At 38.5% G+C, this 26,584-nt stretch overlaps 1 protein-coding gene across 3 annotated transcripts in view; it reads right to left on the bottom strand.

The window, feature by feature from the left end:
* LOC148867607 (phospholipase D zeta 1-like) overlaps positions 1–26,584 on the bottom strand; it is a 45,995-nt gene that overhangs the window by 9,507 nt on the left and 9,904 nt on the right. For 2 of the 3 annotated variants that reach the window (XR_016109860.1, XM_088977909.1), the window contains exons 5-13: positions 21,592–21,762; positions 14,649–14,822; positions 13,994–14,236; positions 13,774–13,890; positions 11,617–11,756; positions 11,327–11,476; positions 6,992–7,148; positions 6,360–6,896; positions 1,214–1,324 (exon numbers count right to left, since the gene is read on the bottom strand). Coding sequence is in view for 2 of the 3 variants with exons in the window: in XM_088977909.1 (XP_088834035.1) it covers positions 1,214–1,324; positions 6,360–6,896; positions 6,992–7,148; positions 11,327–11,476; positions 11,617–11,756; positions 13,774–13,890; positions 13,994–14,236; positions 14,649–14,822; positions 21,592–21,762 (1,800 nt within the window). In the remaining variant the exon portion in view is untranslated. The remainder of the gene's footprint in view (positions 1–1,213; positions 1,325–6,359; positions 6,897–6,991; positions 7,149–11,326; positions 11,477–11,616; positions 11,757–13,773; positions 13,891–13,993; positions 14,237–14,648; positions 14,823–21,591; positions 21,763–26,584) is intronic. The other variant, XM_088977910.1, reaches the window with a different exon arrangement.

Here is a 26,584-nt window from a genome sequence, read left to right as displayed (position 1 = left end):
ACTGAAAATTCCCCATCTTATTCCCCCACTAAAAAAATCATCTTTTTCTTACCAAGCCTTTTTTTTTCTTTTTTCTTTCTGTTAGAATGTGACTTTGGATAAGATTACTAAGGTTGAGAATTTGATTAATTGGGAAAAATGACTGCATTCTGTGAAAGGAGGGAGAAGAAAGAGACAATCATCTCATGATCCATTAGTCCCTATCTTGGAAGCTTTGAAGCAATTCCAACAGATTTGGCATGCCATGGGTTATGTTGGTCTCTGTTCAGGATGAAAACTGGAACAGGATTTTAGACCCAAATGTCAGGCTATTGTGAAGCATCCTACAGTTTTCTCTATGTTAAGTCATTTGGAGATAGCTCCAAAAGACCTTCTATTGGAAATTGTCAATGATGAAATGCTCTCTCAACAATGGCATTCTGTTCTAATGCAATTTCACAATGTAAATCTGTATAACTTCTTTCCACTGTCACGCCAACTTTATGGAAGAATATTTTGATTTTTATACCCCAGTTGAAAGTTGTCATGTCTCTTTGATGTGTGCTATCCTCACTATATTAAATAGGTGGTTTTACTTATTAGTAAAGAGCTTCAAACTTGATGTGGCTCTAGTTTCAACGAAGTTATATGAATGAGTGATGAGTTAGGATAATCTTCAACCAGTTTGCCAAATTATGTAGTCGTGCAATTGTTTTCTGCAAGTTAAGGCTACTTAAAATTCTTTTCTGCTTCTTACTGAGAATGCTTTTAACAATCACTGTAGTAGGTATCATTCAATATATGTGCACATCAGTCTCGTGAACATTCACCATGTAGGTTAATTAATGTTCACTGGACATATTTCAACTAATTAAATTTTATATCCTTAATATATGCATAAAGATGGTAGTCTACATCTTACAAGGGGCAAGAGGGTGTAAAATAAGCACTTAGGTAATTTTTATAATTATCGCAAACACTTCATGGAGAGAAATACAGCCTTACAAGGGGAAAATTCATCTAATACATTGGGAGTATTCAATTGATTGGATTGGACAAAAAGGTCCAGTTAAAGATTATCATTGTACCATATATGTTTTGGAAGTTCAAACAAAATATATATCATGAATCATTCTATTCTGATTATGAAAAATTAGTATTAAATTAAAGATTGATTGATACTAATAGCATGTAAAATGAAAAGTAGGAACTAATTTTATGAAGATTATTTTACCTCGATGTAGATAAAATATTCTGCTTTCTCGATAAGAGAACAATAAGCATTATGAATACTCTCTTCAGTTTGACTTGTTCCAGCAGACCACTGGCCAACACTTCTAATAACCTACACATAAGAGGTCATTAAAGATGGATATATAACATACAGTTTAAGAGGAACAATGGAAAAATAGAAATTGATCACAAAAAAAAAAAGCATTAATATTGATAACATGAAGAGAATCAATGTATATTTAAGATAGTTTCCTGATAAAACCAAATAAATCACAAATAAGATAAAGAATCTATATATTTTTGAGTAAATATTTCTTGCTCCAATGCATGTTTTGTGGTTGCCTGATGCTCACCTACTATGCAAGGTTCAAAATGTCAGAAATGCCTTCTGATTCGTACCAAATTTACCAATTTTTTAACAACTCAAATTCACTAAAGATAAAAAATAGAACTGTATGGCCAGAAACATCCTCTTAGATGAGGAGAAAAACATATAAAAGACCCCCACAACCTACAGATAAATTTATTGTGCTTAATTTATCTGTAGGAATTCAAAAGTTATATTTGGGGATATATTACCAATGTATTGCTGATTAATCGATTATACGAAGTTCAGAAATACTGCTAGTAGGGTTTGGACAATTGTCAAAAAAAAAAAGGCCACTACCCAATGTTGGTCTGAGCTATCTTTGGTCTTAGGAGGGGTAAACTGGATTCTGTCCTACAATTTGACATTTAACATTTTTTGCAAAATTATCAATTTTTGGAAAATTTTGACAATATTTAAATGAAGATCACAAAATGGAAAATTCTGGAAAATGTTTCTTAAGCTTGAAAATCAACTCTTTTTTTGGGGAAATTTGTTTTAGGTTTATGAATTTAGGCCAAGAGCCAACAACACCCTTGAGCGATGACTCTCTTGCAGACTTGCAGTAAAATTCAGCAATTTATAAAGAAATCTGCATCTGAAGTGAATTTCAGCCTTAGGTTTAATGTTCATTATTATCAGTAAAATAGGGCAGAAAATATGGAGGAAGAGAAGAGAAAGGGAAGAGAGAACGAGAGAAGAGAGAGAATAGAGGGAAACTACTACTCTGGTGGCGCTATTTCTCATTAATATATATAGGACAACAAAAATAAAAAGTAAAAAGACATTTGTGTCCTTGCGGCACATACTACGTTAAGCATTAACTATTCTAACACTCCCCCTCAAGTTGGGATATAGATGTCAATCATGCCCAACTTGTCACACAAATCATTGTGCCACAAGTAATGGAGGCCCTTAGTGAAGATATCTGCAAGTTGTTCTTCTGAGCTACCATAGGGAGTGCAATGCACACTTCTCCACTCACAAGTCTCCCTAATATAATGCTTGTCTATTTCAATGTGTTTTGTCCTTTCATGAAGAACTGGGCTGGCTACAATGTTGATAGCAGCTTTGTTGTCACAATAAAGTGGCATGGGTCTGTCAACAGCAAAGCCTAATTCGCCCAATAGATTCTTTATCCACATGATTTCAGCAACTCCATGGGACATAGCTTTGTACTCTGTTTCAACACTAGACCTGGATACCATGCGTTTCTTTTGCTTTTCTAGGTGACTAAGTTTGCTCCCACAAAAGTACAATATCTATTGGTAGATTTTCTATCATCTACAGCCCCTGCCCAGTCAACATCAGTATACACTTCAACTTTCAAATGCCCATGCTTCTAGAATAACAAACCAGCTCCTGGAAACTTCTTGAGATACGTAAGAATCCTTTCGGCAACTTCAAAATGTGTAGTCTCGGGATTATGCATAAATTGACTGGGGACACCCACAACATAAGCAATGTCAGGTCTGGTCATAGACAGATATAGAAGTTTCCCTACAAGTCTCTGGAACTATCACCAAATCGGTGATTAGGATCAATTGGTGAATCAATTGGCTTCACTCCTAGCTTAATTGTGTCCTCTAATAGATCTAGGACATATTTCCTTTGAGAAATAAAGATGCCTTTCTATGAGAAGGCAACATCAATCCCAAGGAAATAGCACAAGGGAGCCAGATCTTTTACCTCAAACTAAGTGGTTAAGAATTCCTTCAGCTTTTGTATTTTAGTTTTCCAATCACCTATGACTACTATGTCATCAACATACACAATTAGAGCAACAATTTTCCCTTTTCCTTTCTTTACAAACAATGTATGATCTGACTGACATTGTTTAAAACCCATCTGCTACACAGCCAAATGGAGCCTACTGAACCAAGCCCGAGGTGACTACTTTAACCCATATAATGATTTTTTTAACTTACACACCTTCTACTCACTACCTTTGGCACAGAAACTAGGAGGCTGAGTCATGTACACCTCTAATCACCATTTAAGAATGCATTTTTAATATCCAGTTGGTGAAGATCCCAGTCATAATTAGCTACAAGAGAAAGGAGGATCTAGGTAAAGTTCATCTTGGCTACTAGAGCAAAGGTCTCCGCATAGTCCACTCCATACACCTGAGTAAACCCCTTTACCACCGATCTGGCTTTGTACCTTTCCACTATACGATCGGCCCTATGCTTCATAGTGAACACCCACTTACATCCCATTGGTTCTTTTCCTTTGGGAATATCAACCAACTCCCAAGTGGCATTTTTGTGCTAAGCATTAATTTCTTCCTTCATTACATTTGTCCATTTAGGTGTGGATAAAGAAAGCTTCTACCCACATTCTTAGGGATAGAAATGTTGTTAATGGAGGTAAGAAACATAGGAAATGAAGGTGAAACATGACCATAGGAAGCAAAGTGAGAGATAGGACGATTGTAGTACAAGATCAACACCCCTTCTCTTGGCAATAGGAACATCTAAATCATCAACAACGAGGGCTAGGCACATCAATAGGAACAAGGGTACCGAGCTAAGGAGGACCTGCCTCTAGAGAGTCTGATGATGTTGGTAGCATAGTTTCAGGCTCTAAGGTTCTTGAACTTTGCTGGCCCTTGCGATGACGATGAAAGACATGGAATGGGGGAGGATCAGGAAAAGGAGAAAGATAAACTTGAATGTGTTTCTCCTCAACTCCAATCTCCCCCTGAGGAGAAACAGGGAAGAAATGTTCATTTTCAAAAGAAGATGCATCCATGGAGACATAATGCTTGTGGGAATCAAGATTAAAGCATTAATAGCCCTTTTGAGACAAAGGGTAACCCAAAAAGACACATGGGATAGCATAAGGACTTCACCTCTAGATCACAAGAGGAGGGAAAAAAGGTTACGAAACAGTTCAAGGAATGAGTAATGCTACTAATGGAAAAGAAATAATAGGCAATTTTGGAACATGCAATACATTTGAAATGGTAAGGCCGAAAGGAAGAGAAATGGTTCCTTGGTAAGCTATGGTAGAAAATGATCCATTAGCTAGTCTCACCTTATCTCTCCTAGAAAGGATGTTATATGCTTGAAACAAATTTAACTTACCAATCATGTGATTTGAGGCCCTAGAGTCAATTATCCAAGGAGATTCAAAGGTATGCGATGATAAATGTAAGGTTGTGGCAGAGTTACCTAAAGTAGATGCAAATGAAGTAGACGAAGTAGGACCAAAATCCACCTGGAGAAGTGACCTACCATAAAGCTCCAAATGGTCACAGAAAGAATTGATTATCTCTTCCTTAGGATCAGAACCATAGGGATGTTCCTGTGATGTTGTTGGACAAGTTTCTTGAGAGGTCACATTTGTTGAGCTAAATTTCTTTTGGTTTTGCTGAATTGGCTTCTTAGTCTAATAAAATGATGACTTTTTTCTTAACTCCTGAGCCCACTTAGGCTTCCCGTGAAGTCTCAACATGTGTCCCTAGTGTGCTTGGATCGCGAACAATGAGTGCACCAAAGTTTGTCTTTGTCATCCACCCTCTTCTGCAAGTCACCCTTCTTAAAAGAACATCCTCCATTTCCACTTGTACCTCCTCTGACTACCAATGCATCTAGCTCCCCCTCTGCATAATTCATCACATTTCTTCTACTCTCTTCAGACTTAACTAAGGCATAAACCTCTTGGACTGAAGGTAAGTCCTTACGTCCCATTATTTGTACCTTTATAGACTTATACATAGGATTTAGTCCCAAGAGAAATGCAAATACTCACTGCGAGGAGACAAGGAGCTTGTAGGCTTTTGCAGTTTCATTACATTTCCAATTCATACTTTGATAATGATCTAGCTCCTTCTAGAATGATGTCAAATCTGAGTAATACACTGAGAGACTTCTCTCCCCCTGCTTACAAGTGGATGATTCAGCTTGCAGTTGGTATATATTTGCATAGTGCCTATGCTCCGAATAGGTGGATTTTTCTTGTTCCCATATTTCACAAGTTGTTTCAGCCCACATAAAAGTCTTCCTTACTTGTGGCAGCATAGAAACTAGGAGCCATGTCATCACCTACTATTCTCTTGGATCCATTTGTCATGTTCAACACTTCTGGTCTTTGGTTCCTTCACTTTACCATTGATATAACCTACTTTCCCTCTAGCAGTAATGTAGAGTTTGATTCCCCTAAACCACTCAAGGTAATTAAGTTCATCGAAGGGGATTACAGCCATAGAGAAGTTAATATCTAGTCCCCCACTCATTCTGTTTTGGCTTGTGGTAACACCAGAAGTTGCAGAATTTTCAAATGACATAGTCCAGTTCACTGTTCAACCCAAGAGTCACTTCTGACACAAAACCAGTCCTAGAGAAGCACTAGAACTGCAGTCCCCAAACACAGCTCACAGTCTAGGCACAAGACAAGCCTGAAAGTAATTGCTAAATAGTATGGGTGTTGGGTTGGCCCTAGTTGGTCAGGCCATCAGGCTGACATACAAGCCTGGGTCTGCAAGCCTGAAAGTAATTGCTAAATAGTAGATCCTGTCAAGAAAAGGTGTCCTGAAGACTTGGTATAGCTTACGTCTTTAAAAGGAAAATAGTTCATTGTAAACATTAACTTGATGCAGCCAGCATAATGCCCAAAAAAATGAAAAAAAAGGGACAGTAACATAATCAAATATAAAAAAGAAAAATAAGTTATGAAACCATAATGACCTTGTAACCAAAAAAGAATATAAATGTTTTTTGATGGAATAAAAAAGAACATAAATGTTTTTCGATTTATTTCCAGATATGTAGCAAACCTGACAGCAGCATGGAATTCTTGGACCAACTTGTCTAGCTTCCTCAGCAGAAACAACCTGGTTGCCCCGCTTTTGTGTCTCCCACCACTCTTCATCTAAATGTTGCATATCAGGCTGAGCAACCACATCCAAAGACATTCTTGTCTGAAGATCCATGGAATCAAGGTCATCAACGAAGCCTTTCATCTGCATATCTGGAAATGAAGGTTCAACTTTAGATTTTCGGAAAGAGAATGGAAGTCCTCGACTGACCCTGTTTGATTGACTTGGAAGATTGTGAGTCGTGTCTAAGCCATTTGATTTCGGGATTCCATTGGCAGAATCTAGTTCATCAACCTCCTGAGGCAACAGTAATGGGATATCTTGAAGTGATGATCTGGAGGAAAAGGAGTCATGCCTCTTAATGTCTTTATGATTATCTTCAGCTTTCTTACTTTCTGTCTCAGTTTCTCTACCTCTTCCCATGTAATGTGGAATAACCATGTGCTGCTGAGGCATAAGCAGTGGAATTGTTTGTTCATTTGGAGCTTTGTTTCTCTGACATAATGCATAATTATGATTACAATCCCAAAGGAAACTAAGCTTTCAACAAGTAAACTCAAGTACTCAACTACAAGTAACAGGGAATCAACCTTTGCATAGTTCCAGCGCTGGACAAAGTGCCTTGCTATATCACGGCAAGGTGGTCCCCAAAGAGCACAATGGACATCATGCCATGGCATACGGGGATATTTCTGACGATCCAATTCATCTTTCAATGTATCTTCCCAAGAATTTGGCTCAGATTCCCTAACAGAACAAGATGAAAATTACAACCTCAAACAAATGCAGTTACCTAGTATGGATATAAAACTTTCATGGGTTAAACGAAGTGCCAACTCTTTTTCTGATGGTTTAGCTAAACAAGGGGTGAATGGGGATTCTCACTTTTGGGCTCAGTTGTAATTGTAATATGTATTTTTGGTACTTTTCTCTTTGGGTGAGATAAGAGAGCTTATCCCCCCTTTTCTGTACTCTCTCTTTAATAATATTTTAATGAAATTGTTATTTGCTATTGATAAAAAAAAAATCACCTAGGTTTTTTTTAACTCCCAAACTGCCTGCATGACCTAGGCTTTCAGTGGCCATAGGTAGTTCAACAGTTAGCAATAAGACCACAAAGAGGAAACCAGCTCACAACCAGGGTAGAGGAACCACCAAAAGCCCACAAGAGAATCTATTAGTCTTCTTAACGCACAATGCATAGTGCAGCTGAACTTTTTTTTGGTTGGTATATAGCTGATCAGTATTGTCTCCCTCCTCTCCCTCCCCCCACACTTCTCTATGCTTGATTAATTCTGGCAATTTAAGACCTTAATTCCATGCACTTTCCTTTTTTTTTTTAATGGTAATGAATAACTTTATTAAGAAACAAGAGATGACGAGGAAATACAAGTTACAATATCAAAGGGTGGGGCTAATAGACAAGCTTTGAGCATCAACACCAATACAAAAGCACACCTAAAAAAATGGAGTCACATTTCAAACCCATATCCCCAATAAACATCCATGCTACCCCACTTGCAAGCTCATCTGCAATTCCATGTGCTCTTCCTGTCTAGGGATGGAACTTGGGTTGGGTTGGGATGAGAATTTGTTAAATTTTCAATGGGCCCAAACCCAAACCTGAGCCTGATGTAGCTGAAATTCTTCAAATCAGGCAACCCAACTTGCAGCCCTCTTCCTGTCAACGGCTGGTGGGCTCTTTCTTATTCCCTTTCTGTTTCCTGATTGAAAGGTTAATGCTCTCTCTGCTCTTGTCTAATGGTTAATGACCACTCTAGCATATAATATGTCAACAGTTAAAGAATAATCCTGTTAAACAGTTTTTGCATGCCCTTAGCTTCAATCAAAATGATGTACTTTATGAGTTTATTGTAAATGAATAAAAGTGCATATTTGATTCATGTTCCCTTGGTATGTTTCTGTGTAATACCCTTAAACTGGACACTTAATGAGACTCATGTTAGTTTAGAATGTTCACAGCCAGTGGGTCGGTCTGGGGAGACCTATCCTAACAAGGCTGACACTATGGTGCCACCAAGTCGGTTGGGGTGGCTTGTCTCAGCTACCAGGGTGAGACCCTAGGCACACACAGTGCGGGATTAATTGAATCTTTGAACTGGACCAGATTTCCAGTATTGCCCTGGACCTTGGAGATTGATGGGCAAAACTAGAAAGTTACACCCGACCCCTAGACTCGATTATGATACTGCACTAGATGTCGGATTGGACTGTCTTTGATGTATCAATCAGTGAGATCCTTAGCGGGGGTCAAAACCTGGGTATGTTGGGGCAATCTGAGAATTCATCTGAGTGGGTGATCATAGTGACAAGATCAACCCCTTTGTCGGACAAAGGTAATGATCGGGGATGCACTCTCACTAATGGAAACCAAGACTGCCGGCAGCCAATTTCAATCGTTGAGATTTGTTTTGCAAAATATATTTTATATGAGATATAAAAGTATATATATTATGGTTTTGAAATGATTTGCAAAAGGTTTTAATTCCCAGGATCCATACTTGAGAGAGTGCAACACTGTTCCTTGCAGCCGAGGGAGAGGTATTCTCTTGTCGGGCAGTGTATGATCATTATGGGCTGAGAGGTTAAGTGTAAGGCCATTGAGGATAATACCTGATGGGCTAATCTTGCATCTGCCCACAGTCCCTGGGTGTTACAAGGTGGCTTGGCCCAGGGACCACTTGGGGTAAGTGTTGGGCCCATACAGCCCATCTGATGGGTTTCAGGGGGTGCACTGTCCATAACAGTGTATTCGGCCAGGCCTTGTAACAAAGGCTGGGCTGAACCCATGTGGCTGATGTGTAGATCATTGTTTGGGTCCCACGCCATACAAGGAAGCCCAACTGGGCAGCAGTTTGGAAGGCTAAATGAATACATAACCCTAAATGGGCCTTAAGCCCATTTCGAACTGGGCTAATTTGATTAGTCATTAAGGGGCGAATTCTGAGATAAGATCAGCTGATAGGATTGGGCCCACACCCTATCCACTCAGAGAGTCCAAGATCTAAATGAGATTTAGATTTGGAAACTTCCTAATTAGATTAGGAGCTGGCTGATCTAATCTACAGATAAGATAAGGATTATCCCTTATCTTAAAGGGACTTGTAATCCAGATATGATTTGGGTTAGCAACTCCTAATGGGATTAGGAGCTGATCCCTTTAAGTCTATAAAAGGAAGAGGGGGCGGCAGCCTTTAGACATCCAACACAATCACCAGCAACAGTCTTGTCTTCAGAGCTGAGATCACAGAAGAGAGAATTCTGCACCCTGCAAATACTCTCTAGCCGCCTCCTTCCTGCAGCCGCCACCTATAGCAGTTCGATCTCCATTCCTTGGGAGAAATCAAGATTGGATCTTGATTCCAATCTTTTGGAGAAAAGATTGGTGGGAGTTGTATTCACAAGCCATCCAGGTGATTCTTGAAAATGATCAAGTTCTTTTGGAAGAACACTGCTGATTCTGCTCCACCCTGCACTGCGCCTAGGTGGAGAGGTGGTTTTTCATAGTCGCTCACCCAAACGCCACAGGTTTTGCATATTAGGCACCCGCCCAGAGACTTAAGCAGTCGCCTAGGCGCCTACATTCATCTAAAAAACTATTTTTTTTAATTTATTGTTTTGATATTTTTTTTAATTTATTGTTTTGATATTTTATTGGATGTTTTATTCTTTTAAAATAAATCTGGTTACATGATATCATTTTAGTATTAAGACCAAGTATACAGCCTTTTTTCCTTTATGTCATAAGGGTTTTTTTTTGTTCGATTGGAGAGGAGAACCGATGGCTTCAAGCCCCAGCCCATCTCCATCGCACCTCAGTGCCAGCAGCAAGTTCTTCTTCTTCTTCTTCTTCTTTTATTATTATTATTATTATTATTATTATTATTATTATTATTATTTCTGCTTTTCCAGATTTCAGACATTTTTTCCTTTTTTTTTTCAAAAAAACAGGGGCTCCACCAGTCCTCCCTTTCTCCACTCATCTTCTTCTTCTTTCTCTTTCTCATCTCCGCCAGACCTTCTTCTTTCTCTTTTCCAGATTTAGTCGAATCAGTCCTGAGTTCTCTCTTCTCAGCTCAGACATTTTTTCATTTTTTTTCAAAAAAACAGGGACTCCGCCCCTATACTCCTCAGTCCTCCCTTTCTCCACTCATCATCATCATCATCTTTTTTATGCTTTATTTTTTGGAAAAGCAGGGGCTCCGCCCTATACTCCTCTCCTCCCTTCACTGATTCAGTCATTGTTCTCACTTCTCACTTCAGTTTTTAACAGCTGAACCTATCATTAATATATATGAATATGATTATATGGCTGAAATCTATAGATTTTATATTTATAGATTCCATCGCCTAGGCGCCTGGGTGCCCCATGGTCGCCTGCCTCGCCTAGTCGCCTTGACAACTATGTCACCAATTCAACATTTTGATTTCTCAAACATGTTTTACTTAAAGAAAGCCAAAAAGGCTATGCAATGGTGCAAAACATAGCTGATCTGACAGCCTGCCTCATGTTTGCCACTAACTTACATCATTCAGAAAAAAAAAGTTCATGGTGAAAGGCTTACACCATTCAACATGGTGAAGACAGGTATATATGACCAGTTCATAACCAGGGAGATTAGGCTGATTACAAGGAAGAAACAAATCAAAACTAGAAGGACCTCATCATGCTTAATCATTGAATTTAATGTTTGGTCAAACAAATTTCTTTCTTTGATTATTCGATTACCTTGTCAAAATATTATTCTTGAGTACATAGCACATTGAAAAGATAAAATAAACGATTTAATGATAAAGTGAATGAGATGTAAAATGTAATTATAGAGTTAGAAGGTTCCCTCTTCAAACCATCCTCTACTACATGTGCTAAATAAATTCTGTCAGGAGAAAAGGCAGAAACTTACCTTGGATTATAATAATCTTTTCCAGGCCATATTAAAGGTGAGTAATCACCCAGTTTGTGTTCATATGTGTCATAGCGGCCAAAGCATAAATCTAGTCCTCCTACGAAGCAAATCCAGTTATCAATGATAACAAGTTTTTCATGATGGGACCTATATATAACCAGTTATATTCATCAGTATCTGCAACATCCCAAATTAAAAGTGGTAACAATTAACCAGAAAAATGATGGAACTCCTAATTCCAGTACTGATGACAATTTTAAGTGAAGTTTACAGATAAAACTACATACCAAAGATAAACACCACTTGAAAAATGATCCGGATAGCGTAGTACTCTCACATTCTCATGAATGTTAAGAAGCTTTCTCTTGCTATAAACACTATTAATTTTCAAAGCAAGAGAAACTTCTTTGTAGAGAAGGATATAAATCTGCAAAAATTAAATTAAAATCAATTTACATCCAAATTCATTCCACAAATAAATTTCATGAATAAAATATGAACACCCTAACAATGACACTTTGGAGTCATTAAAATTCCAAAAACATGGAATGTCCAAAGTTATTTATTCATGTAGTCATTGCGAAACTTTAATAAATGTTAATATCCTTAAAACATGTTTTCTAGAAGAACAAGAAGGGTAATATGACATGGACACACATAAATGAGAGAGAGAGAGAGACAGAGACAGAGACAGAGAGCTGTAGAACTGAGTAAATGGTATTTCAAAATCAAGACTTTTTTGAAAGGTATTTCATAATCAAGATAATGGTGGTGAATTAATAGATTCCGTGGAGCTGGTTTCTTTAAAAGACTATTAGTGTGCGTATCAGGAAAGACTGAAATACAGGGCAAATTATGATGGTCAATTGAGGTTTACTGCAAGGAAAAGTTAGGGATGATTGGGGAAACAGGATATAAGGTGAGAGGCCAAGGTTTAAGGGCTTAATACAGGTTTGCAACAGGAAGAATAAAATGCTGTATTTCAACCGTGTAATGGAAATTAGGAAGAGAAATATATACTGACCTGAAGAGAGAGTAAGAGAAAGCAAAAATAGAAGAATGCAGAGCTCTATGTAGGACTGTCAATGGACTCAATATTTGTCCAACCTGACCTGGTCCAATATGAGTCCATGACCAGGTCCAAGCCAATCCAATGAATACTTTGGACCATTCTTGACTGGTCCAATTCAATGTCTGGACCATCCAATCTGTTCAAATTGGTTTTAATTTAGATTGGGTCCAGCACAAACCTGGTCCATTGACACCTGTACTCTAATCTTCTGTCAATGGACCAGATATTGTTCAATCCAAATATCCAATATAAATCCATTACAGATGGACCAGGTCCAATCCAATCTATTAATACAGTGGGCCAATAAGTATGGACTGGTCTAATTCAATGTCCTATTGCTCTGTCCAACCCATTCAAATTGATTTTGATTTGGAGAGGGTCCAACCCAAACCCAGTCCATCGACACCTACTATGGCAGCAAAGTAGAGAAACAGTAGATTAAGGAAAACGTGATTTGACAGAGTTATGTGTAAGACATGGGCAGGATAATATACAAGCTCTATGGGAGAAACTCCTCCATGAAAGAAGTACTATATGCTACTCAGCTTCTGAGTTTGTTATAATTTATAAAACCTTCTGTTGTCATTCTGGAGTCCCTTTCTTAGAGATAATTTTGTAGTAAGAGAAAAACTATGAGGTTTTTAGAATATGTAAGTTGAGTCAAATACTAAAATCTAGTTATTTCTGGTTTCTAAGAAAGAAAAATTATTAGACAAAACAACTATAGACTGATTATCCAGCACCTAATATAGTTAAGACCTCATGTATAAACTGATTATCCCCCCGAATCTCATTCTCAGACACCATTTGCACAGCTTGTTATGAGCTGTGCTCTTCTTGTTTCAATGTACTAATTGCAATTGAAATCCATCCATTATATTTCAAATGCATCAACTCTTTTGATGAGTTCTGGTCTTTGTTTTTTTTTTTTTTTTTTCTCTTCAAGCTTTTAAGTGCAGTCAAGGAAATAGAAGCACAAATCTACTTTAACTGCCTTCATCAACCTTTTTTCGTCAGCTATCCCAAAAAAAATCCAGCCTTCAATTATCTGATTTGTAGGATTTCTAGATCACTTTAGCATTACAACAGAAACCTTGTTACCATCTTTTTCAAAAAAAAAAAAACAACAGAAACCTTGTTAGTGCAAATGCAACATGATTTATTAACATAACAGGCTAAACCAAAAATAATAGCACATGTATCTTGGGGTGCTTTACACTTGTTGTAAATACATTATTTTTACATTCACGAGTAATAAAGGTCAACCGTTACTGATCAAAAAACAAAAAAAAACAACAATATAGATACAGGTTTATTAACACACTATAAAAAAGAAAAGAAAAAGAAATTGTATCAAAAGGAAAATAGGCACCTGGACCCCTTGCTTTGCTTTTGCTTCTAATAGAGCATCAAGTCTAGATGACCCATGAGCATGGAAAGGACGTCGTAGATACAGTTCTGGGCACAGCCACCAGTCAGTAATGAATATCTGCATAAAACTTACAAAAATTTCAGCATTCATTAAATTAAATGACAAGAAGATCAATGTGGTGGAAATGCTTCAACTATACTATAGCAGTACAAAAACAAACCTCTGATTTTGCTTCCTCAATTGATGAAGCAATAGCTCCAAATGCAGCTTGGCCATCTATAAACCATTGAGCCTGACTACCATCTTCAGTCAAACCCCTTGGAGGAGCAAAAGAACCAAACCGATGAGGATAGCACCAGCCCTCAGGAGGCCTTAATCCAGCATCATTAATTGCTGCAACCCAGTCTCTAACTTTAGCATTACTCCTAGTTCTTAATTTTATGCTCCTGTTTCCACATGACACCTGAAATTTTCAAATATTGATTAGACAACTTCTTACAAGCATGACTGTCATCATACAAAGAACATTGCAGCTATTAAATTGCTTACTTGATAGAGAGAAAAAGAGAGGTATAAGATAATGTATTGTGTTGCATTAAACAGAAAGAAATCCTGTACAACTGGGGGCTGTAAATTTGGAATATACAAAAACTACCAAGAATACAATAGAAGACCAATCCTTGACTGTTTACAAAAAGACATCCATACACAAAATAGAGTTATAGCCCATCCTTAAGTTGGTCCCAGCTATCTGGGGTATTGGGAGGAGTGAACTGGATACAGACCTAACCTTTGACATTTTTGCACAAAATGGCTATGCTCAGAACCAGCACCTTCTGCTTTCACAGTATTAAAAGTAGGAATTAGCAGCTTACCTTAAATGCATAACGTAAAGGATTACGTTCCTTCACCTCTTTTGCTAAAGATACCCGGCCTTCACCATTACCATCTGATGCTGGCAGTACATCAAATACAATAATGTCTAAAGGTTTGGTATCAAAAGGGTCTTCCAGCAAAGCCAAGAACCCAGGTTTCAGTACAGCCCACACCTAGATAAAACCAAATACCATGTAAAAATTGAGGTTATCATGAATATATTATGTATAAAGATTTAAGCTATGTTATTCTAAAAAGAATTCATATTACGGATGTTTGCACAGTATGCAGCAATAGATTTAATGCTGAAGAATAACTAACATTTTCCAACAAAGAACAATTAACTGTCAAAAAACATGTTTATGGCATGCTTCCTGGAAAGGACAAAGATTGTAGCAAACCTGGATAGTAAAGCATAAAGAGTTTGCACTTTTAACAAATTAACTAGAAAATTTATAATAGCAATAAAAGGATGTTAAGAAACTATACAAGTTTCCTAGCTCCCTGAGGTGATTTATTCATTTACAATATTTTCTACCTTCACTAGAAAAAACTCCAATGAGATTTTTTTTTTATTGAAACTGAAACAAGAAAGAACAATAAGGGAAAGAGAAGATTTTATCAGGGAAAATACATGGTAGACATGTAAGAGGTAGATGAAGTAACACAGAGCAGATCATCTATAAGAGGAGTGTTAGAGTACACAAAACAGGGGTATTTTGGTCATTTGGGTATATCTATTTGAGAGTGAAAGGTCTGTTTTATTTAAGTTTAAGTTATGTATCCCATCACTTATGAGGGACGATATGGTCTTTCTTGTAACTATGTTATTGGAGATAAATACAAGTGGGTCGACTAGAGAGAGGTCTGATTTTCCTCTACTGGCCGAACCCTTCTTCTTCTTCTTATTCTTCTTCTCTACTGTAACCTAGGACTAAATAAGGTTTTCACTTGGTATCAGAGCGCATGTAACAAGTTCAGATCTGTTCGTCTTGCTCTTTTATTCTGGTTTACCCAGTTTTTTTATCGCCCTCCTTTCTAGGGTTTTGCAGATTTCTCAAGAACCACTGGGAGATTAAAGGAAAGGTTGAAAAGGAGAGGCCGTTTTTCTCTGTAGGACCTTCATGCCTCCGGTTTGTGGTGCAGTGGCTATTTGTGGTAATTGGTAGGAAGCTCTCTATTCGATGGTATGAAGAGAGCAGGTTCGGGTGAACAGTGTTCAGCTGAGTGATTTCAGCCCTTGTATTTGGTGTGAATGGTTCTGCAGTGTGCAGTATAGGTGTTTAATTTAATGATTGAGTGATTTCAGCTCTTGTATTTGGTTCTGCAGAGTGCAGTGTAAGTGTTTGATTTAATGACTGAGTGATTTCAGCTTTTGTATTTGATGTGTAATGTGTATTTGAAGAAGTTGGTGGTGTTGAAAGTGAGATAAGTTTTGTGGAAGTGCATGAGGTTGTGCTGAATATTTGAAGGTGAATACTCTACACATAGCAGTGATTTTTTTGTGAGGTAAGGTGAATTAGTTAAGATGGCATCGATTGGAAATGGGAATGACAATAAAACAGGCGTTATGATTTCTCCAGATTACCTAAATGTTCAAATGACATCTATTAAGTTGAATGGTGAGAATTGTGTTGTGGGCAAAATCTGAGAAGGTGTTTTTAAAAGCCAAGAAAAAAGTAACACATGTGAGAGAGGAGAAACCCTCCTCTGATTCTCTAGGGTTTAGTGACTAGGAACAGGAAGATGCACAAATAATGACATGGTTGTGGAATAGCATGGAACCAAAAATTAGCGTGAACTTTATGTTCCTAGATACAGCTAAAGAAATCTGGGATCATGCTAAGAACTGTATTCCGGGCAAGACAATACAACTAGGGTGTATCAGTTGTACCAAGAGTACTTTAATCTGAAGCAAGGCGGTCAAAGCTTGGAGGAATACTATGCAAGTCTGAGGAATATCCGAAATGAGCTCAACATGTATCATCCTCTGACACAGGATGTTCAGATTCAGCAACAATAGCATGAGCAACTTGATGTGACAAGGTTTCTGGTGGGTTTGAAGGCTGAATATGAGCCTATCCGAGCACAAATACTGGGGGGATCTGCTCTTCCCTCACTTGAAGAAGTTTTTGCCCGTCTTAGGAGGACATCTATTGAGTCTATAGAGCATTCTTCTCTCTCAGACAGATTTGGTTTTGTGGTGACTAGAGGGGAGGCCGTGGAAATAGAGGTGGTGGTGGTGGTCATGGACTTCTAGGTAACCGTGGTGGTCCCATGTTTAACCGTGTTGGTGGCCGGAGTGGAGGTCGGGACTCAAGGGGAGGTCGTGGTAAAGGAAGAAGTAATGCCCCTAGGAAGTGTACATACTATGGATTAGAGGGGCACACGGTTAATTTCTGCTATGATTTACATGGTCCACCCAACACTTGGGCTAACCATGATGTGACTAAGGGTAGTGGTACAGCTACTAAAAGTCGGCAAACTGACCCGATCCCCTCCACATCTACTGGTGTTTCTGGGAAGGAGATGGTGAGTGTACCCCATGCAGTATATGAGCAGTTCCTTCAGACATTTTCTCAACAGAACACAACTACCCTTTCCCATTCAGGTATGGCTTGCTTGGCTTCCAAGCCTCCACACTGAATCATTAACTCTGGAGCCTCAGACCATATGTCTGTGACTCCTAATGTATTTTCTTCTCTTTCTCGGTCCTCCACATCTCAAACAATTACTCTTGCTAATGGTTCTACATCTCCCATCTGTGGTGTTGGTGATGTTGATCCCTCCTCCTTGTCTTTATCATCTGTTTTATATGTCCCCAAGTTCCCCTTTAACCTTATGTCTGTTGGTAGATTAACCAAGTCACTTAATTGTTTCATAACCTTTTATCCCTCTTCTTGTGTGTTTCAAGATCTCAAGACGGGGATGAAGATTGGTGGAGGGCATGAGGCAGGTGGATTGTATTACCTTGACAGTGGTGGCCCTCCAGTAGCTTTTCAATCGTCTCTTACTCCTCTTCAATGGCACTGTAGACTTGGTCATCTTTCTCTCAAGGCTCTGAAGTTGTCGGTTCCTTCCTTGAGTCATCTTTCATCTTTGGATTGTGAGTCATGTCAGCTTGGGAAACATCATAGAGTCTCTTTTAGTCCAAGAGTTGATAGTCGTGTCTTGAGTCCTTTTTCTTTAGTTCATTCTGATGTCTGAGGTCCGATCAAAGTGATGTCATACAATGGTTATAAGCATTTTGTAATTTTTGTTGATGACTTTTCAAGGATGACATGGATTTATCTTATGAAAGATCGCAGTGAATTGTTCTCTATTTTCAAAAATTTTATGCTGAAATACGTACCCAATTTGGTGTTCATATTAAAATTCTTCGCTCCGATAATGCCAAAGAGTACACCTCAATACCATTTCAGCAATACTTAGAGCACCATGGGATAATTCATCAAACTTCTTGTGCCTACACCCCACAACAAAACGGTGTAGCTGAACGGAAAAATCGACATCTCCTTGAAGTTGTTCGGTCTTTGATGCTTAATATGAATGTCCTAAAGCATTTTTGGAGTGATGTTGTCCTCACATCCTGTTTTCTCATCAATCGGATGCCCATGTCCATCCTTGGAAGTCAATCCCCCTTCTCAATGTTGTTTCCCACCTTGTCTTCGTTTCCTCTCACCCCAAGAGTCTTTGGATGTGTTTGTTTTGTTCAAAACTTGGGGCCTGGTTTAGACAAGTTAGATGCACGAGCTACTAAGTGTATCTTCCTTGGCTACTCAAGGACTCAGAAAGGGTATAAGTGTTATAACCCTAACTTCCATAAGTCATTTGTGTGCTCCGATGTCACCTTCTTTGAATCGGTTCCTTTTTTCTCGGATATTCTGGTTTCATCTCCTTCCCCCGTAGTTCCTATATCATGTCCCTGTTGCGGATCCCCTTCCCGTGGTTCCCATTCCAGTTGCAGATTCACCTCCCGTGCCAATTACTACTGAGAGGCCACCAATCAGGCAAGTGTATACTCATAGAAGAGCACCGACCCCTCCTCTAATTCAGCCCTCGTTGACAGATCCTATCATTGCTTCTTCTCCCATGGACCTTGATCTTTCTATTGCCCTGCGGAAAGGTAAACGCACTTGTACTTTTCATCCTATCTCACACTATGTTTCAGCTACTCACCTTTTTGCTTCTCATCGCAACTTTATATCATTGCTATCATTTGTTTCCATTCCCAAGACTGTCCTGGAAGCCCTTACCTCCCCAAGGTGGTGGCAAGCCATGGAAGAGGAACTCTCTGCTCTACAACACAATCACACATGGGAACTCACTGCTCTTTCTCCTGGTAAGCATGTTGTTGGGTGTAAGTGGGTCTACATAGTGAAATATCTTCCAGATGGCAGTGTAGAGCGAATGAAGGCCAGGTTAGTGGCCAAGGGTTATTCTCAGTTGTATGGTGTGGACTATATGGAGACATTTTCTCCTGTGGCTAAAATTGGTTTAGTTCGGGTGTTGATTTGATTGGCTGCTATGTATGACTGGCCTCTGGTGCAACTTTACATAAAAAATGCTTTCCTACATGGTGATCTCATTGAGGAAGTGTATATGGAGCAACCGCCAGGGTTTGTTGCTAAAGGGGAGGATGGTAAGGTTTGTAGACTCAAAAAGGCAATTTATGGACTGAAACAATCTTCACGCGCATGGTTTGGCAGGTTCAATGAAGTAGTGAAAGATTTTGGGATGAAACAGTGCCAGGTAGACCATTATGTGTTCAGCCATGACTCAAAAGATGGGAAAATCTTGCTAGTGGTGTATGTGGATGATATTGTCATAACTGGGAGTGACAATAATGGGATTGACAGGTTGAAGAAATTCCTACAGGACCACTTCAATATGAAAGATTTGGGTAAGCTGAAGTACTTCCTGGGAATAGAAGTTGCAAGGTCAAGGCATAGAATTAACTTATGTCAAAGAAAATATGTTCTTGACCTACTTGAAGAAACAAGACTATTAGGTGCTAAACCAGCAGAGACACCTATGGAACTTAATGTCAAGTTGAGTGTTGATGCAAGTGAAGAATTTGATGATCCTGGAAGATCCAGGAGGTTGGTGGGTAAGTTGAATTATCTGACTATTACCTGACCAGATATATCATTTGTTGTGAGTATGGTGAGTCAGTTTATGCAACATCATCGAATTCCTCATTGGGAAGCAATTCTAAGGATTGTTAGGTACCTGAAGGGTGCTCCAGGTCATGGTTATACCAAAGTGGAGGGACTCTTGAAATAGTAGGGTATAGAGATGCTGATTAGGCTGGTTCTATATCAAACAGGAGATCAACTACAGGGTATTGTACCTTCCTTGGTGGCAATCTTGTAACTTGGATGAGCAAGAAACAAACAGTAGTGGCAAGTAGTAGTGCAGAAGCTTAGTACAAAGCTATGGCTCATACCACATGTGAACTAGTATGGTTGAAGAACTTGCTACAAGAGATGGGGTTCTCGGTTGACAAACCCATGAGACTATATTGTGATAACCAAGCTGCTGTTCACATCTCTTCCAACCCAGTCTTCCATGAGAGAACCAAGCATATTGAGGTCGATTGTCACTTTGTGAGAGAGAAAATGATAAGTGGAATGATAATCACATCTCATGTGAGCTCAGGAAATCAGTGAGCAGATCTCTTTACAAAGGGATTGTCTCGGGGTAGAGTAGATTATATTTGTGACAAGCTGCGGCTATATGACATATACTCTCCAGCTTGAGAGGGAGTGTTAGAGTACACAAAACAGGGGTATTTTCGTCATTTGGGTTTATCTATTTGAGAGTGAAAGGTCTGTTTTATTTAAGTTTAAGTTATGTGTCCCATCACTTATGAGGGACAATATGGTCTTTCTTGTAAAGATAAATACAAGTGGGTCGCTAGAGAGAGAACTGGTTTTCCTCTACTAGTCGAACCCTTCTTCTTCTTCTCCTCTTCTTCTCCTCTTCTTCTTCTTCTCCTTCTCTACTATAACCTAGGACTAAATAAGGTTTTCACAAGGAGAAAAGGACAGAACAATATGGAAGTATCACAAACTTTGTAAGTTAAAAATATGTAACAAGTGAAATTCTTATGTTCATCCAATCCATGTAAACTCTACGTACTATCACTTCCAGTTTATTGGATATAAAAATGTATTCTACAGAGAAGTCAAGTGAATAATCTAATGGGCCCTAGAGGAGAGAGTTAGAAAACAAACAGGGAAAAAAACTAGTTTCATGAAGGGCGTATCTTTTAAGACATTTTCAGAGTATAATATGATCATTCAAAATAATCCAATACATCATACAGTAATGATCATTAATCAAGTAAGCTTTTGGCATACAAGGCTTCACAGGTGGTAGCTATAAAATGGTCAATCCCATCAAAGTATCTGCAACTGCTATCAATGTACTCAGAGATAAGGATGATATACAACATTCATGCCTACTCAATACCTAATGTAACTTAAAAATAAAAAGGAAGCAAGTTGAAAATAAAATCAACTATATTTTAACCAGCATCATATTCCATTTGATATCATAACATCCAATGGAACGTTCGAGATATAATCAAATAAAGAAAAACTCCACAACAGGGCTTTATTAAGGAGGGCCAATATCTGTTGACAGCTAACAAAAACATGAATTCATTGAAGTTGTTGCAATGTGTGTGAATAATAATTAAATTTGTCAAAAAATAGACCTGGGATGAATAACAACAACAACAACAATAAGAAGAAGAAGAATGGCCAACTGATACCTATGACTGCATTTACATGGGAACATAAACCTGGGATGAGATCGTTTACCATTGATCATTTTTTATCAGTGACGCATCAAAAAAGATATTATAAACAGACATTCACAGTCAATGATCAGATATGCAAAACACAGACAAAACAAGAAATATAGGTAAAATACCTTTTGCCAATTGTCATTACAACAATTAAACCAATGGCAGGCACAACATTTTGTATCATCATCATCCTTTGGAATCTTCGGCAGATGTTTTACCATTACATAATCTTCTTTTAGCTTGGGTCCATATTCTGGTGAAAATGATAACTTAGAAACCTCCAAAAACTTGCAAACCTACAATGACGAATCCTCTTTGTGATTGAAAGGCATAGCAAGTGGAATAGTAACAAAAAACTATATGTGCATGCAAGTTAGAGAAGATAATCACCACCTGGAAATTTTGAGACAGAGACATTTATCAACAAGGATAGCACTAAAGATCAAATCATCAGCAAAGATGATTAACATGAAAGCACTGAAAATAGTAGAAAACATATGAGACTGAAATATTGACAATCCTTTGTTTCTAGAAACTATGTGCAGAAACGAGGTCCTACGGTTGCTACAGGAGTTCCTTACCAAAAAAAGGTTTCTAGAGGTGTTGAGAAAACAGTTAAATTCAAACCATTTTTTTATCAGTAACAAGCAGTCCAAACTTCAAATTAATAATTTAATTAATTGTGTTTCATATATAAAAGTGCTAAAAATACTGACAAACCACCTACATATTGTTGTTTGCCAACGACCTCTCATTGTGGAGAATATGCAATTGGAAGGAATTTTTAACTGCTTGTAAATTGAAAATGTAAAAATGGACTTTTCATCAATGAAAAAAAAGAGTTGAAAATTTTGGTCCTATTCTACTAAGTGAAGAAAAATTTTGTTGTAGTTAGGTATTCAGAGGCATGCAATAGTATTTTTATTCATATCTGTTTTCCATAATTCATGCAACATATTAAGCACCGCAACCTCGTGAGTTAACCAATTAATGATATTGTACAAGATAATAGAAAGGGCACTGAAAACATTTGCAGTTAGGATATGTAATCATTCATGTAGAGAGAGAGACGAGAGAGAGAAAGAGAAGAAGAGGAAGATATGATTGAGAGAAAAAGAAAACCTTCTTCTGGCTGCAACCAGTTCATTATTTATATTAACTTAATATAAAAAGAATGGAAATTACAAGTATGCCCCTAGCGGCACTCCCTAGAAACAAACTAATAAGAAAGAAAGAAAATAACTAACTGACAGCATCAAAAGAGGACAACCCACTAACAGCAACTATAAAATAACAATTAAATAATCCTCACAACACTCCCCCTCATGTTGGGTTGAATATGTCTATCATGCCCAGCTTGTCACATAACTCATTGTGTCACAAGTATGGAAGCCCTTTTGTGAGGACATGAGCGAGTTGTTCCTTGGAGTTGACATAAGGGATGCAGATTTCCCTTTTTTCTAATTTTTCCCTTATGAAGTGTTTGTCCATCTCAATGTACTTGGTCCTCTCATGTAGGACAAGGTTGCTGGCGATGTTTATGACTGCCTTGTTGTCACAGTAAAGAGACATAGGATTATGAACAACAACTCCAAGCTCCCCTAGAAGATTCTTTAGCCAAAGGACTTCAGCCATCCCATGTGCCATAGCTCTATATTCAGCTTCAGCACTTGACCTTGCTACCACACTTTGTTTCTTGCTTTTCCAGGTTACTAGGTTTCCTCCCACAAATGTGAAATACCCACTTGTGGACTTTCTGTCATCCACAGCACCTGCCCAATCAACATTTGTAAAGACTTCCACCTTTAGGTGATTATGTTTACTGAATAGTAGACCTATTCTGGATACTTTTTCAAGTATCTAAGAACTCTCCCCGCTGCCTCCATGTGTGGTTTCTTAGGAGATTGCATGAATTGGCTTAGAACCCCAACTGAATAGGCAATGTCTGGACGGGTCATGGACAAATAAATCAGCTTTCCCACTAACCTTTGGAACTGTTTCACATCTTTCAAAGGTTCACCATCACAATCACCCAACTTGTGGTCAACATCCATGGGAGTATCTGTTGGCCTTGCACCTAATTTGCCTGTGTCCTGTAATAGATCAATGGTGTATTTCCTTTGAGAAATGAAGATACCCTTTTTGGAGCGGTCGACTTCAATTCCAAGGAAATACTTCAGGGGACCTAAATTTTTCACTTCAAATTTTGATGCAAGGAATTGTTTCAATTTTTGTATTTCTGAACTCCAACTTCCTGTAATGATGATATCATCCACATACACTATCAACACAGCAACCTGTTCCTGACATCTCTTCACAAAGAGTGTATGATCAGACTGATATTGTTTGAAGCCCATCTGTTGAACTGCCATGTGAAACTTACTGAACCAAGCTCTAGGAGATTGTTTTAAACCATAAAGAGACTTTCTCAACTTGCACACCTTATTTTCACTTCCCTTGGCACAGAATTCAGGGGATTGAACCATGTATACTTCCTCCTCTAAGTCACCATTCAAAAAAGCATTCTTTATGTCCAATTGATGCAATTCCTAGTCAAAATTAGCAGCTAATGACAGGAGAACCCCAATTGAGTTCATCTTAGCTACTGAAGCAAAAGTCTCATCATAGTCAACCCCGTACACTTGAGCGTTCCCTTTGGCTACTAATCTTGCTTCGTACCTTTCAACTATTCTGTCTACCTTGTGTTTAACTGTAAACACCCACTTACACCCCACGGGGTATTTCCCCTTTGGAACATCCACCAATTCCCAAGTTTGATTTTTATGAAGAGCATTAATCTCTTCCTTCATGGCATCTGTCCATTCGGGGCATTTTAAGGCTTCTGCAACATTTCTGGGAACATGGATGCAATCAACTGCAGATAGAAAGGCTCGGTATGAGGGGGAAATGTGATCATAGGAGACAAACTGGGTAATGGGGTGTTTGGTAGTGTATGACCTGACTCCCTTTCTTTGAGCAATAGGAATGTCAAGGTCATTCACAATAGGAGTAGGGGTATCAATAGGTGCAACAGGGATTGGACTTACCTCCTGAGAGTCTAACGGTATCGGTTGCTCAATGTTTGGCTGCTCCACATCTCTATCACATTGTTGATCTCTACGACGTATACGTTGAAAGACACGAAAGGGAGCAAGGTCCGGAATAGAAGGAAGAGAGACTTGGCAGACCTTAACCTGCTTTTCATCTTCCACACTACTACTCTCCGCCTGAGGAGAAGCAGGGAAGAATGGCTTACACTCAAAGAAGGACACATCCATGGACACAAAAAACTTATGACTAACGGGATCAAAGCACCGATACCCTTTTTGAGAGGAGGGGTACCCCAGAAAGATACAAGGAATGGACTAAGGGTCTAACTTACCTCGAGACGAAGACAAATCATGGACAAAGGCACGACAACCAAAAACTCATGGGAATGAAAAATAAAGGGGACTGAGAGAACAACAACTGATGAGGGGCCATGTAGTTCAGCATTTTGGAGGGCATGCGATTGATGACATAAGCAGCTGCAAGTATAGCATCCATCCAAAACCTTTTTGGAACATTCATGTGTAACATCATCCCGCGAGCTACCTTAAAGAGGTGTTTGTTTTTCCTTTCTGCAACACCATTTTGTTGTGGTGTTCTAGCGCATGAGCTCCTATGAATAGATCCGTGGGAGGCAAAGAACTCATTGAGCTCACTATGGAAGTATTCTTTTGCATTGTCGGATTGGAAGATCTATATTTCAACATGAAACTACATAAATACCATCATCTGGAAGTCTTTCACAATCTTTGGAACTCCGTCTCTACTACGCATAGGAAATACCCATATATAGCGAGAGTAGTCATCGATCAATGTGATAAAGTACTTATATCCGCCCTCAAAGATTACAGTAGTAGGCCCCCCATACATCATAATACACAACATGAAAATGAACACTTGATCTTTTATTATTTGAGTGAAAAGTTGTTCTACATTGTTTGCTCAACTGACACGTTTGACATTGGAACTTTGACACTGAACATGACTTAAATAAAACCAAAAACAAAGACTTTACTATTTCAAAAGAAACATGACCTAACCGACTATGCCACAAAAAAATTTGACTCTTATTTGACTGACTATGTGAATTTGAGGATGACACCGAGAGACTAGCTTTGTTGTCGAGAATGTAGAGACCATCCGCTAGGCTCCCTCTACTAATTGTCCTCCCAGAAGTTAGGTCCTGAAAAGCACGAGCCAGGAAAAAAGGTTACACTACAGTTTAAAGAGCTTGTGATACTACTAATTGAAAGCAAATTTATAGGAAGTTGAGGGACATGCAATACACAATTCAGGTTAAGGTCATGGGGAAGAGATATTGATCCTTGGCCTGCAATGGAGGAGAATGAGTCATCTGCAAGCCTTATTTTATCCCTTCCTGACAAAAGGCTATAAGTCTGAAACAAGTTCGGCTTACCGGTCATGTGGTTAGAGGCCCCTGAGTCAATGATCCAAGGGGAACTAGTGGGAGTGACATGGAATGCAGAAGCCGTATTACCTGATGTGGATGCAAATGAAGTAGATGGAATACCAATGACTGAGCTTTTTTTTTTTTATCAATAACACTTTCATTAATTCATCAGTAGAAAATTTACAAGTGGAAGACAAACACACTTATCTTCCAAGAGTTACAAAGAACTTCAAGAAATGAAAAAAGAAAATACAAAGATACAAAGACACTAACGTTACAGCTTAGCCCAAAACAAAGAATCCCTTTCAGCCCCTTGTTTTGCTAAACCGTCAACTAGGGAATTAACTGATCTTTTAATCCAACATGTCTTAACTTCCATCTCCCACGCCAACCATTTGACTTTCCTCTTCTCATTATTATACTTCCATAAATCATTTTGATCTTTAGTCAGCCACCCTATCACCACCTTTGAATCCCCTTCAATTATAAGTTTCTTGATGTTCAATTCCTTAGCTTTCCGGGCTCCTTCCATAATTGCACATATCTCAACTCTAAGGGACCAATGACTGAGCTATCCATCTGTCGCAAAGCCCTACCATAAGACTCCAAGTGGTCTCTGAAGGAATTCATTATATCTTCCTTGGGGTCATAATTATTAA

The sequence above is a fragment of the Nelumbo lutea genome, chromosome 3 (assembly GCF_056320005.1).
Source record: "Nelumbo lutea isolate HS-2025 chromosome 3, American lotus-T2T, whole genome shotgun sequence".
In the NCBI taxonomy this organism is placed as follows: domain Eukaryota; kingdom Viridiplantae; phylum Streptophyta; class Magnoliopsida; order Proteales; family Nelumbonaceae; genus Nelumbo; species Nelumbo lutea.
Note: the sequence above shows the minus strand (reverse complement) of the source record. Positions and strands in the feature narration are given on the sequence as shown.